Genomic DNA, 14,141 nt, shown 5'->3' on the forward strand with positions numbered 1-14,141 from the left:
CAGGTTGTCCAGGGAAATTGTGGATGCCCCATTCCTGGAGATGTTCAAGGCCAGGTTAGATGGCACTCTGAGCAACCTTGTCTAGTTGAAGGAGTCCCTGTCCAGAGAAGGGGAGCTGGAACTAGATGATCTTCAAGATCCCCTTCCAACACAAACAATTCTAAGAACCTATGATTTTATGACATGCATTATGTGATTCAAATGGGAAAGAATTACTGAGAATTTTGTTGGATTTTTTTTTTTAATTATTATTTGGGGAAATACTTCTACCAACAGTAATGATGATTAACAGAAAAATAAAGGAAAAAATTCTGTATCAAAGCACATATAACAGCATTTAAGTACACGCTGCCCTTGTATATCAATTGGAAGAAACTGTACTGCACAAAAATAGGGATATAATAAGCTGAGTCAAAAACTCCTTGTACTAAAAATCCAGACAGCTCATGATTCTGTGCTGGAGTCAGATTCATATCTACCAGTAAAGCCAGTGGAAAAGCAAGCAGAGCAAAAAAAATAAAAAGTAGATGCATCATCACAGAGACATAATTTGTCATGCCTTTGATAACTGCCAAGAGCGAGAGATAATAAAAGGCATTACATAACTATGCTGGTTAAAAGTAGAGTTTAATTGCTAGCAGTCACCTGTGCACTGTAAAGACATTTAAAAAATACAAGTTTTTCTGAAGTTCTCAATATTGACATAATAAGCCAATGTATCACATACCTGCTTTGAGAGCTGAACAACAAATAACCTGCATGTTTCACTTACTATGAAGAGGCTGCCAACAAATTTACATCTCTATGACGACACACATACAAAAAGACTAAGACAGGTCCACAGATAAATGCAGCTGACAACAGATGTGAACATGAGCGATGTATCTGCAGCTTGCAATGAAGAATCAAGCTGCAGTTTTCAATGTTGTGTTAGACCCCCTTCAGCAATTACATTCTGTGCAGTATTGACAATAGTTTTGACCAAATGCTCATACTAAAGGGTAATGTTGCCTAGTGCAGTGCCCAAACTAATAAAACCTCAGTCTGAAGGGAACTTTTATCTCCAGGGTTAACTGAAACACTATCAGGTCAGATATCTCTGCGCTCCCAGTGTAGACAGAATTTTTTTTATCATTCTAGACTATAATGGAAGTGATAGAGGGGCATAGCAGCAAGATAATTGACAGAAAAGCAAAGGAGAAGGTAACACAAGTTTGAGAGAAAGTCTTCAGCAGAATATTTTCAGAAGGAGACAAGAATTTGTAATACATGAGAAAATGGAAAGAAAGCTCCAGCTCCAAGAAAAATATGCATTTTTCCCCTCAACTCAGAGGAACTGCCTCTGCCCTAAGGATAAGACTATCTTCTCTTTAGACACCTTAGTACATGAATTTGCATGTTACAGTTCCCAAAACAGGCCTGACTTTATGTAACATGACAGCACAATTGGAATTATCCTCTCCTCTCTCCTTTTTAATTTTGCTGATCAAAACTGCAGAAGATGCAAAACCAAAGACTGCCTTCTTTGCGTTGGTATAAAACAGAAATCAAAAGGAAGAGCTGAAAAAAAGGACTCCTCTAGAACAGGCAAATTTATGGCTGTGGTCATCGCCTTGCTTAGACACATACTCTACTTGTATGGTGTCATTCCTGGAATTACAGTATTTTACACATTAAATATTAAAATATATAAACTGCCAAGGACAACGTCTATATTAAGATTATCCATTTGAGAAGAGAAAATGACAGGAAGAAGATAATCACACCCCTATCCTCTTCCTTGCCTAGATGCTCTGCTAGACTCGTTAACAGCCATACAAGCCACAGAGTTGGTGCCAGTGTGGTAACTAACAATTTTTATTTCCTTCCAGAAAGAAGAAAATGGTTTGAGTTTTCTGGTTTTTTACAACTTCCCCTTTAATGTAGCCCCTTTACCACATGTAGAAATGAAAGAATGCATTCAGCTTTGGAAAGAGTGAAGATGTGTTTTCTTGCCTTGATATTTCCCTCCAGTTGTCACTCCTTTAACATAGACCCAGTTGCAGTAGCAGCTGCAGTAGCAGCAGGAGGAGTTTAAATGCAGTGAAATTATTGCCAGATTGCTGTATTTTGACCCCTTTTTCATGCCCTGAAGAGGAGTAAGAAGGACTACGCCCATCAGCCCCTATTGTTATGGGATTCCATTTCAGCTTCTTCCAAAGTTTTTCAACGTATCTTTAAAAGTCCAAGCAATATCAGTAACAACACGTTTGATTGCAGAGATAAGCTTGAAAACAAGAGCACCATGGCTAAAGTCCAAGAGTAAATGGCCAACAGAAGATTTTAAACATGTAATTTTCAAAACAGACTGTAATTCCTTAATCCTGTGAGAAGATCCTACACGCTCACATCAGTTGAAGTTGTATGTACTTTCCAAAGCCCTGGTCTTCACTTTTGTATCTAGAACAGATGGCCATTTCTCCACAATCCCTATGACAAAATGGAGTAAAGAATAAAGACACAAAACCTCACAGCACTCTATCTCAGCTACAGTCCTGTGTAACAACAGAGACTCTCCAAGGTTTCTATGCTTAGCAACAAAGTTTGAGGGATTTCTTTGTTTGCTTTAAAGAATTTTCCTCTTGAAGGACCTTTTAAATTCTGCACAGCCCCCTTTTAGCCAGAGACACAGCTTATCATTACATTTTCAAGAACGTTTCACAACTATATGAAGTTTTCAGAAGGATGTAACATGTGGAATACCCACCAGCAAGCACAGTGTTACACATTCTGTTAATCGTTTACATCATGACATTTCTTCTGACACCAAGTACACTGAAGTAGGACGTTTCTTCAGTAAGGAATCTTGATTCATGCTGGAACCATGAAATCATTTCTTCAAGCTATTAAAGACAGACATTCTTCCTGCCTTGGTAATTTAAAAGAATTCAAAGAATACTTGGGGTTTCATATAATTTCAAGAATGCTTTCTCCATTCCGACTCAGTTACAATATATCATCTACATAAAATTAATTTTGTGAGTAAATGTGAGCAATGTGAGTACTTAAACAAGCTATTATAGTAACTCAAATACAACTCATGACCACCTGTGAACAATTTACCCAGGCTATGAATTAGAGCATCTGGGTGCAGGCAATTGCTATTCAAATGCAGCACAGCTCACATGTGGCCCAGCAAAGAAAATTCCATCTGTTCCACCTCTAGGGTCAGCAAGGATGCAAAAGCAGGCTGGCTGCTTCCACTCACTCTGGAGATGTCTGTTACACACTGCAGCTTTGTACAGAGACATGCGGCCAGATCCTTGTGGAGTCATCACAGGTTCAAGCAACTGAACAATAAGGAGGCACTCAAGTGTGGCCACAGCTCGTTCATCACTGCACCAGGTTCACAGTGTGCTCATCACCTCACATACAATACTACAGAGAATGTTCCAGTGAAACATAGAATAAATTCATAGAAGGCATACTGCATTTGCACAGAAATACTTTTGAAGTCCAAAAAGAAATTGCTGGGCTCATATTCTCCTGATAGAGGTTGGCACTGACAGTTTACAGCAAAAGAAACTGAATTCAGTACATACCAGCAAAGTTGCTGGTATTCACACCTCTCAATCCTCCAAATTTTATAACTGTGCAATTGTAGGACAAAATGAGAGACTAATGACAAAAAATTAAAGACATAGGCTTTTGTGTGCATCACAATTGCAGTCATAGCTGACTATAATTTAAAAGCCAAGGTTTGTCTGGTTTGTCGTCATTTCCCTTAAAATAGGGAAGAAGAAAACACAAGCAACCCTAAAGCATTGTTTTATGGAAGACAATGAGTTGAAATACTGTCCTATATCTTAACTCATCTCTAATAGGAACCCAAATATATACTTCCCTAATAAGTCAGACACTAGGAGCAATAAAACCCCAACAATTAGGATTCCTGGCCTGCACTTGTGAACCAAGACCCATTTACAGCAATGTGCTGGTTTCAACTGGTATAGAGTTAATTTTCTTCACAGTGGCCAGTATGGGGCTATGTTCTGGATTCATGCTGGCAGCCATCCCCACGAAAGCAAGGCCCTATCACATTTAACAGTTACTTGGGAAGACAAACACCATCACTTTAAACACCTCCCTCCTTCCTCCTTCTTCTCCCCCAATTTTATATACTGAGCACGATGTCATATGGTATGGAATATCCCTGTGGTCAGTTTGGATCACCTGTCTTGGCTGTGTCTCTTCCCAACCTTCCAAGCACCCCCGGCCCCCTCACCAGCGTGGCATCACAAAAAGCAGAAGAGTGCTCTGTGTGAGCACTGCTCAGCAATAACAAGAACATCTCTATATTATCAACTCTGCGTTCAGCACAATCTAAAACACAGCCCCATACTAGCCCTCAGGAAGAAAATTAACTCTATCCCAGCTGACACTAGCAAAAGCATTTACAGTGGTGATTATAAACAAGCTATCTAAGCCAGCAGATTTAGCTGCTCACCCAAGAGGCCACAGTGTTCCAGTGCACCGACAGACTCTATTTCCAGTTCTACTTGAAATTATTTTGTTCAACTTCTCAGTTGAAACACTTGAAAAGCAAAGATAGAGAGAGAAAAATGTCTGCTTTCTAAAATAGCAGTATGTAATTTTACTGAGGAAGAAGAGCAAGTATTTCACAAAACTGTAAATAGTAGAGATGAGGCCAAAATTTCCAGCTTGTAGTTCAGAATTGCAGCCACAGTGGATGCTATCAAAACAATATAGTTTGCAAGCTGAGGTTGACTTGTGCAATCTAAAAAAATTTCCAGATTTGTGGTTAACATGGGAAAACATAAAACAACCACTAAAACCTCCATTCTACTCAGAAGTTGGTATGAAATTTACAATTTACCCACAGACAAAGGAAGAAAACCTGATGGAGGTTTCTCTGTAGAGGTTATTACCACATGGTAAGCTGAAAACAAAGCAAATAAATACAAAAATAAGGGTAAGTGAGAAGGTGAAAGCTGAACAAAAGACAGGTGTAGGGTCAAACAGACAAGCAGACTGCTCCCAGACAATCCCATGCTTTATTACAGTGTTTGTAATAAAAGTTAAATTTACCATAAAAGTACTGACAGAAACATAACACAACATGTCGCAGACGAAACAAAAGGCTCTAGTGAAATAAAATCTTTACTTGAGCCAGTTAAAATATGTCATTATTATGGAGTAATATAGCTTAAAGCAAACAAAGGCAAAAGAAGACTTGTTCAGATTGAAAGCTTAACATGATATTAATGAAATCAATGAAATTGCACACTTGGGATGTAATGCCCTGAGTTGCTGAGCACAGAGTCCAGTGACCTCAATCACAAGATTAAGCTGTTACACAGATTGAAAATTCGATCGTGAGGAACATAGAAAAAACTAGGAAAAAACAGTCAGATCTTGGGATTGGAAAGCAAGAGAAGATTTAAAATCTAACTTAAAAAAGAAACCATTATTAAAATTAAGCTATCTAAAATAGCTTAATGGGACTATTTGATATTTCAAACATATGCAAGTTGCCAAAGCCCCACTGTGCAACACTGAGGCCCCAGTTTGTATTTGACAAGGTTTGACGTTTGTTCACAGAACACTCTGCACAACTAAAAGAAAATGCAAGATCTGTGGCTCATGTGTAAAGAAAGTATAGCCATTAAAGGCTGGACTGAATAGTTTTTGAACCAAACAACAGAAAATGGCATCATATGTTAAATACAAGAACCTTTTGGGTTCATTCAGTAGTTATAATCAAAAAACCAGATGGTAATCTGAGAATCTACATGGTTTCAAAGGAACTAAATGAAAATATCAAAAGAGAACATTTTCATCTGCCAACTTGAACAACACAGTGAAGCTGCTCTCTAATGGTGCAGCCAGATTCTGGCAAATACCTCGTCAAGAGCTAAGTTCCAAAATAAATTGTTTTGATTACATAGATTTTTCAGACTTCCTCTTAGCATATGTTCTATACAGAAGTGATCGATAAAATATTACTACATCAAATGTTCAAAGGAATTCCTTGTGCATGGAGTGCTAACTTACTGATATAGGAGTCACTGCAAAGACATATGAAAAAATAACGTCACATATTAAAAATAGTTATAAGCCCCCCTAAAATATGTGTCATAAAAGCGCGTTTTTAAACAGGATAAAGTTCAGCAGAGGAATTGAGCTCTTTTCAAAAGAAAAGTAAAATCCATCATACAAAATTCAAGAACTATTTGAGAAACTTCAGGAACAAACATGCTGTTCTAATGCATAACAGCGTTAGAAATTCATCTCGGAAGTCTCTGTTATAATAAGATACTGCCTGTGAATTGAGATCATAGGTATGAATAAGCTCTTTTGTAATAAAGAAAACTGGGTACCTGTCCTAAGAAATATAGAGTCTTGTAAATCAAGTCATTTTTTAGTAAGACAGTTGGAATGAAAAAGAGTCTAATAGAGAATGGACATGCTGGAACACAGGATGATTTAAAAATTCTCACCACATCACTGGTACCAAAGTATTTTTATGCAGAACTATCAAAGTTTCCAGGGATAAAATACAGAGTGTTCTGAAAGCCTTGCAAACATTATAAATGGTGGTTTTCATCTGTAGATTTTACCACAAGCCAATTAAGGTTTTAAAACACAGACTTTAATAATCAACATTTTCAAGAGCTAAGTGCTGAGAGTTTAGCGCCTTAGTGAATAATTGTTTATAGATTAAAAGCCTTGACTAAAACAAATAGAAATTCTTCGTCTCAATTTAGCAATGAAGATTAAGTGTATCTCTTTCAAGGATACAAGACTGGCACTGCATTAACAGAAATATAATTCAATATTGGAATATAGCCCAGATAGAAATACATTACCAACAAATACACAGCACACATTTCTAACTAACAAAGCATTAAGGCAACTAAAAAAAAGTACACATGCGCAAATAATGTATTTGTTCTCAAAAGATGATGCATTATAGCAATATAGTAACATTATCAAAAGATTGCACTAAAAAAAAAAAAAAAAAAAAAAAAAAAAAAAAAAAAAACAAACCCTAAACTATGAATCAGAAGGACACAAGAATCAAAGTTAATTAGGAGTACCACTTAAAGCCATAGGATATAATCTGTTTTCACAAATTCTCCTACAGGTGGTATACACAGTAACACTGAAACGAAACCAAAAGCAACCATCAGGATTGCTGGACAAGTCTAACATGAGGCTAGCTCACAAGCAAAATAAGAAGAGTGTTAAATATTGAAAAAAATTGAAGCCAACAGGTGACAGCAACCATTTCTTTAAATTCTAAAGTGTGAGGACTGTCAGATAAAATCAGTATACATACCAATTCCAGGGCGATAACAGTGTTTGCATTGTATAGCACAAGATAAGTAGGATTATAACTACTGACAGTGAATAGCAACTGACTGGAACAGACAATAAAAGATTTCCTGAGAGATACCAGTTCTGTCTAATCTTCAGGTCCAGCAGTCACTTCTATGTAAAAAGAACTGCTGTCATATCATTTGGAATTACCACATTTCTAAGATACCTAGCACACATATCTTGGTATTGTGCCTGTTACCACTACTGTTAGTCATTCTTCCTTGCAGTGCTGCCTAATGTGTGCCACTCTTTGTAACATTTTGTGAGCACTGGAGAGCAGGAATTACCTACATATATAGTATTAGAGTAACAAATTACAAAGGAACTTGATCGAGGAAAAGGAAAACAGCATTGCTACAGCACAAATAATATTAACGGAGAAAAGCAACTGCAATGGCAACTTTATTTCTAGGGGAAATAAAAAAAATCAAAATATCTCTTCAAAGCAATCTGACAGAATGTGGGTAATTTTCTGGCAGGTGCTTGCCAGAAGCACCTGCTTCAAAGCTGTTTAAAAAAAAAAACAAACAACCTACCTCATTGCTTATTGAATCAGCAGGAGGAAAAATAAAATCCTCTCTCAAAGACAAAGCATGACCCATGCAAATCTTATCATATGTCAGGTCACCTTATAAGAAAGGGATGCCTACCAGCTCAAGCAAATAATATAACAAACAAAATGCACCCAAACCTGCCACAACAACATTTTCACTTTTAAAGTGAAAATGGTACAAACCAATTAATGGAAGTCATGCTAAAGCCTCTTCTCAGAAGAAAGCAGTTTCCCTAATCAACAAACCAACATAATCCATAAGTAGGACTGATTCAAAATAGTGTGACAGTAACTCACCAAATTCTCTGCTGAAGGACAGCTTACATCTGTGATGAGTTTCCAAGAAACATTAGTATTATGAACGCTCATATTAACTAAACAAACAAAAAACCTACAACTAACTAATAATTGAGAGATTATAAACATTAATTAATTGTGGTCTCACTATATTGGAAGATATACAATATCTTCCAAAATCAGGAAAAGGATGTTCACTGAAGTTATTTTTATTGCTTTAATTCTTACTTTTTTACCTACTTAAGTAAAAACAATTCTGGAAGGGATCTCTTAGCTCACTACAGATGAAGTTGAGTGATTTCTGGATTAAGAATGAAAAGCTCAACCTTGAAAATAACAGGGTACTATTTAAGCAAAAAAGTAATACAAGAACATCAAGCTGATCTAAGAAATTCTTATTTATTTATAAATAAATAATAAAGCAGCATACTGACAGACATCTTTGTTCTTTCAAATCAGCTGCTTTTTATTCTTCATGTTTATCTTTTATCATTATCAAGACAAATTCTGAAGCTCTGATTCAGACCGTGAGTCATAGGAGAATCAGATCTCGGCACAGAGTCGAAACCCACACAAGTTTCTGCAGATTGGTATTGCGTCAGTTTGACATAAACAATTTGGGAAAAATAAATACAAAAAGCAGCTACTATTATGTGAGCCAATTTTAATTCCACTGTTAAATATATCCCACCAAACAATATCTCCCTTACCTGATAATTTAAATAAGTAAAGTAAATTTTTTCTGGCCCTTACATAGATTTATGTATCATCCATAAAGCAGTTTTCCCAATAATCTTGAGTGCTAGAAAACTCCATTGCTTTGTCTTTTGTATCTCTACCGAAACTAGTTACAGTCTTTATGGGAAACACCAGGAATGCAGAAAATGGCATTCAGTGTCAATCTCACTTATACTTTTGGAAGAGAAGACTCATCCATTATGTTCTTGCTTTCTGCTTCTGCTGTTCTCAAAAGCCCTAGAATCACAACTGTCAAATACACCTTTATTGGAAAAAATGCACTCATCTTTCACTTGAGAAGTTAATGGACCTACAAATTTATTTTAAAATTTACACTTAGTATTATTACTTGATTCCCTTCTCAACTCAGAGACGTCTGTCTCCATGTAACTTAATTATGATAAATAATTCCCTATATTTTTGTGGCTTTTTAAACTAGATTGCCTTCAATTAGCATAGCAGGAGATTAAGTTTGTGAAAGTTAGCACACTCATCATTCATAACATGAGGCAGCATGGCAGGAGCAGAGAACATTCCAGCTCTAATTAAATATAACCAAACTGTCCTCTCCTCCATTTTAACTTTTCTCCTTTATAAAAGAAATTGATTCTTAAAATAGCAAAGTCCATCTAAAAAACAGAAATGAAATATTTACCAAGTAAAATATTTCCCAAGAGTTTCTAAACTGGACTGATTCTTACACAATAGCTTTCTTGTAAGCATTTAATTTTTATGATTAATTTTCATATCCAATACATGAAACATCAATACATACCTGCAATTTCTTCTATGGAGTTAGCTCTCATGTCCAAAAGAACTGTGCCATTCAGGATACAACTTCTCAGCTCAAACAAGCTATGAAGTGACAGTGTGGCAACATATGGTTTGCTCCACCTCTCTCCACCATCCTCTACATCTTCTTCAAACTTCAACCACCTATACAAACAACCAATTTTATAACTCCATTATGCATAAGAAATTAAAAATAAATTCCTTCTATGGATATTGAAAGATCACTCTTAAACATGTCTTTGGATTTCACTTTATTCTTCCTTTGCAGGTAATATATAGAAACTTCCCTCGCTTGTTTCTTTGCATATAATGCGGTATTATACCTTTTTCAAATATAAGTTCTGACCACAGAGATTAAAAGAGAAATGTATTAAGCATCATTGTACTTTACAAGAACTTTGACTAATTCTTTGGCATGCAATGCTATTTCTGTGATAGAATAACAAGTAGTATGAAAAGGAATTTGGAAAGACTTCAGTAAAGTAAAAAGATATATGAAACTGGCATGGAAGGATCAAGTCTTATGTTACTAGCCAGCCAGATGAACTGTCTTGTGTGACTGAATTGTTTACCAACAAATATAACACTTAAAATGTTAAAAGAATACTAAACAAACAAGAAAAATCTGACAAGTCTGCTGACATATACAGAAGTTGTCCAATCACACACAGATGTTGCTGCGTGGAGCCGTGCAGCTCTTCCAGCTTGGCAAGGCTTGAACAGCTGCAGCTACAGGACATCCCTGTATCACTTGACTCAGCAGCACTCAGCTATTTTATATGGACATGGTATCAGAGAAGTCAAGCAGAGCCTCACACCTTGACAGCATCTTCACACTTATTTCCAGACAGCAGGGAAGTGTAAAGCCTTAAGAACTTTAAAGCTGAGGAATTTCCAGTTTTACCAGGCCTCACAGCCCAGCAACACAGCAAGCACAGCTGTCCTTTTCTGTTCCTGGGCCACCTGTTTAGCTCTGCTCCTACTTGTAAAATATGCATGTGTACCCATATTTTAGACACTGTCCCCCTTTCAGTCCCTGTGCACCAAATTCTTCAACTTCTACTGCCATCCTGTGAGCAGCCACCACTTCAGTGACCCACTCATAATCAGGATATCTGCTCCCTTCCTGATGTATTCCACTTCTTCGAACTGTCCCAGCTGCCTTCTAATCATTCTCTCATTATTTTCTATAGAAATATATAATTTGTCCCAACCCCTTGGGTCCTTCAAAATCTCTGATCTCCTGTGTCTAGCCCTCTCTCTGTATTTAGACATTTTCCCTTCATTTCCTCAGAAACTGGTTAGCCTCTGTATCTCACCTCTGCCCACAAGAACTCCTTCCTCTCCACCAGACTTCTGTTCTCCACTCCCTTCGTTGCAATCTCTCTTCTCTTTCCAGCCTAGCCAGGCTATCTCCTTTACCTTTTCATTCTTTCAGAGAAGCAACAAGGACACAGCACACACCAAAATTTGCTTCTGCAGAGCTGAGCCATGAAACTGAGTTTGCGTATCCAAATGAGGTTTTCCAAATAGATATTAAAAAACCACGTCCAAATGGACATCAAACAGAAATGAACACACTCCTCCCCCACAAATTCAAAGCCATGGTTTGAAAAGGATGAGCTATAACTTAGGAAAGTTAAAAGGAAGCACATGAGAAGGAAAAAGAAGTTCTTAATTTATTTTTTTTTTCATTTTGCAGTTGCACTTGAATTCCCTAAGAAGAGGCTGTTCCTGGTCTACTCATCACACTCATGTTTCCAAGCTAAGAAATGTGGTAGACCTATTTGTGGTCATAATATCACAAATGGTGTATTTATTGTTCTGTTTAAACTATTTAAACTATTATCTCCCAAGACTCTGCAAAATACCTACGTTTTCCTCTTCTCATACCTCTGGTTTCGTGCATGTTTCTAATCTCTTCAGGAGATTTATAAGATTAACATCTTTATGCTTGGGTATTCCAAATTATTTGGAATAATTATTTCTGATGTACCATCATCTTGTTTCATGCTGATTCAGGGAAAAAAAAATCATCCTACCTATATTCTAAAAATAATGATCCAAGCACAGATTCTTACAGAATATCATCAGAAACCTCATATTGTCATTACCTTCTGTTCATGTAAGTCTTCAACAATGCTTATCTGATTACACTGCTGCAGTCTGTCCTTGATACTTTCTATTTTAAATATACTGACCATTTGTAAACATATTTTAAATGAGCTGTACAAGACAAACATGTTCTTAAAAGTTTAAGAAGAGTGACTGGACAGAGGCAGGCTCATTACCAGGGCTTGTAACTTACTAGGGACACATGGAGAAGAGAAGTCTAGATTATGAAAGCAGCTTTAGTTAGTTTATGGTATCAGACATCAAAGGTTACACACAACATAAAAATCCATAGGAAACTATTGCTACTGCTCAAATAATTTTACTTGCCATTTTGATCATCTCCATCTGGGTTTCAATGAATTGGAATAGCATAATTCTATGGGTTGCATCCCATTTCCTACTGCTAATGAAACTCACAAGTTTAAGCCCATTATCATACATTGTTACTTAATGAGCCAACAGGCGAGTACATGAAACTAAATCAGACCCAGCTGAAAGGATGCTACATTTGGAATAAACTTCTATTTTGATTTTAACAAGCATGAGTTTACACATCTCATCAAGGGAACATCATTATTATCACCTTTTATCTTCTCAGAAACATTCCTGTTATGTCAGATAATCCTTATTTAACACATCAAATGAAAAACAGTAGCAGAAAACATAAATCTAATCTTATACATAGTTTTTCAATTCTAAGTGTTCAAGAGGTTTTAAAAATCATAATACCATTTTATCAATCCTCTCAATTCATGTACAAAATTAAATTACAGAAATGGCTTTAAAACCCAAATTCAGGTGTAGACCAAAAGTTTGCCAATTTTCTACTTCTTTTAGTTTCTCAAAGATAAATTTCAATACATTTACTTTTGCAGTTTAAGCCCTTAAATTGGTATGATTGATAGATGAAAGCCTTTCATAATTTCCTGAGAAACACCACCAACCATTTGTATATTGAGCTTGTGTCACACATACCCCATGTGCTTGGAATATATTTAGAGCTATCTTATGTTTGATTGCATAGAAGAGCACCTTCATTCTAATGGCTTTCTTATACTGGTGAAGACTAAATAGGTCCATCCATCATGCTGTTTAGTTCCTCTGACAGAATACTTGCTGGAAAAAACTTGCCAACAAGAGTTTTGGCAAGGTGAGTTCCTGTAGGAAAAATATCGCTCCGGCATGTGTGTGTACATACACCACATGCATATGTTACATCTTTTCTAAAGCCCTCTTCATCAGTTTTTTAGGCATCAATAAAAGCATGCACATGCTTCATTGCTGACTCAGTTACAACATTTTCTGCACAACATGAAGTGGTGAGTTGAACTTCTATTCTATAGTCTGGTATGTCTGCAGCAGAGAAATGGAGTTTGTACTCACAACACACTCAACAGTCAATAGTATTAATGTAATCTTACAATCTGTATAAATTTCCACGAGCTTGTGGTATTTTTTAAAACTTCTAAGGCTCAAAAGTGTGTATCATTTCAGTCAAACTGAAATTACAAAGATACAGATGTACTTTCTCAGTCAACCCAACACTTCAATCCATGCAGAGCTTGGTGAAATGAATACAAAACCACTTAGTGCTATCCCTCTCATTAAATGCAATTAATCTACCTGGAACTACATCCAAAGCCAGACAATAAGATTTACAAATACTTCCAAGTGGCATTCCACGCAGATGGAAAACATAATAAAGCTGGAACAGCAACAAATTCAGGGTGTATATTCCCCTTACCATGCTTTTAATCAAATTAATAATTTTGAAGTCCTGAATCAAGCACAGGTTGACCCACTGTATTAGTTTGTAAGCACACGATCTTTCATATTAAACACCATCCTACTTCTATTACTCTACTCAAAGCCACCTTGTTCTTTGTATGATATCTTTATCTATTTCTAGAGAAATAATACCTCCTAATTTCTTACCATCAGCAAGTTTCATTACTGTAATCCTATTTTTTCATTCAATAGTAAAGATATTTACTAAGACTAATTCTTCAGAAATTAGCTGTCACTACCTTTCACACTAATAGCATAATCTTTCAGCATGACCTGCTGCACCTCTTCAGTTCCTGACCTGCTAATAGAATTTTTACACTAGAATGCAGTTTAAGTAATAAATTTCCACTGCTGTATCATATCAAATGCTTTACTTAGGAAAAAAAAAAATTAGATCCATTTTTTTTGTCAGAAAACCAAAAATCAATTAGATAATTAGAGAGCATTATTAACTTAGTCTGACATGATATACCAC

The 14,141-nt window shown here is 36.3% G+C and overlaps 1 protein-coding gene across 13 annotated transcripts in view; it reads right to left on the reverse strand.

Annotated features, from left to right (window-relative positions):
- SLC4A10 (solute carrier family 4 member 10) overlaps positions 1-14,141 on the reverse strand; it is a 152,918-nt gene that overhangs the window by 59,553 nt on the left and 79,224 nt on the right. For all 13 annotated transcript variants that reach the window (XR_010431981.1, XM_064661066.1, XM_064661065.1 and 10 more), the window contains one exon: positions 9,747-9,907. Coding sequence is in view for 12 of the 13 variants with exons in the window: in XM_064661066.1 (XP_064517136.1) it covers positions 9,747-9,907 (161 nt within the window). In the remaining variant the exon portion in view is untranslated. The remainder of the gene's footprint in view (positions 1-9,746; positions 9,908-14,141) is intronic.

Source organism: Pseudopipra pipra, chromosome 7 (genome assembly GCF_036250125.1).
Source record: "Pseudopipra pipra isolate bDixPip1 chromosome 7, bDixPip1.hap1, whole genome shotgun sequence".
In the NCBI taxonomy this organism is placed as follows: Eukaryota; Metazoa; Chordata; class Aves; order Passeriformes; family Pipridae; genus Pseudopipra; species Pseudopipra pipra.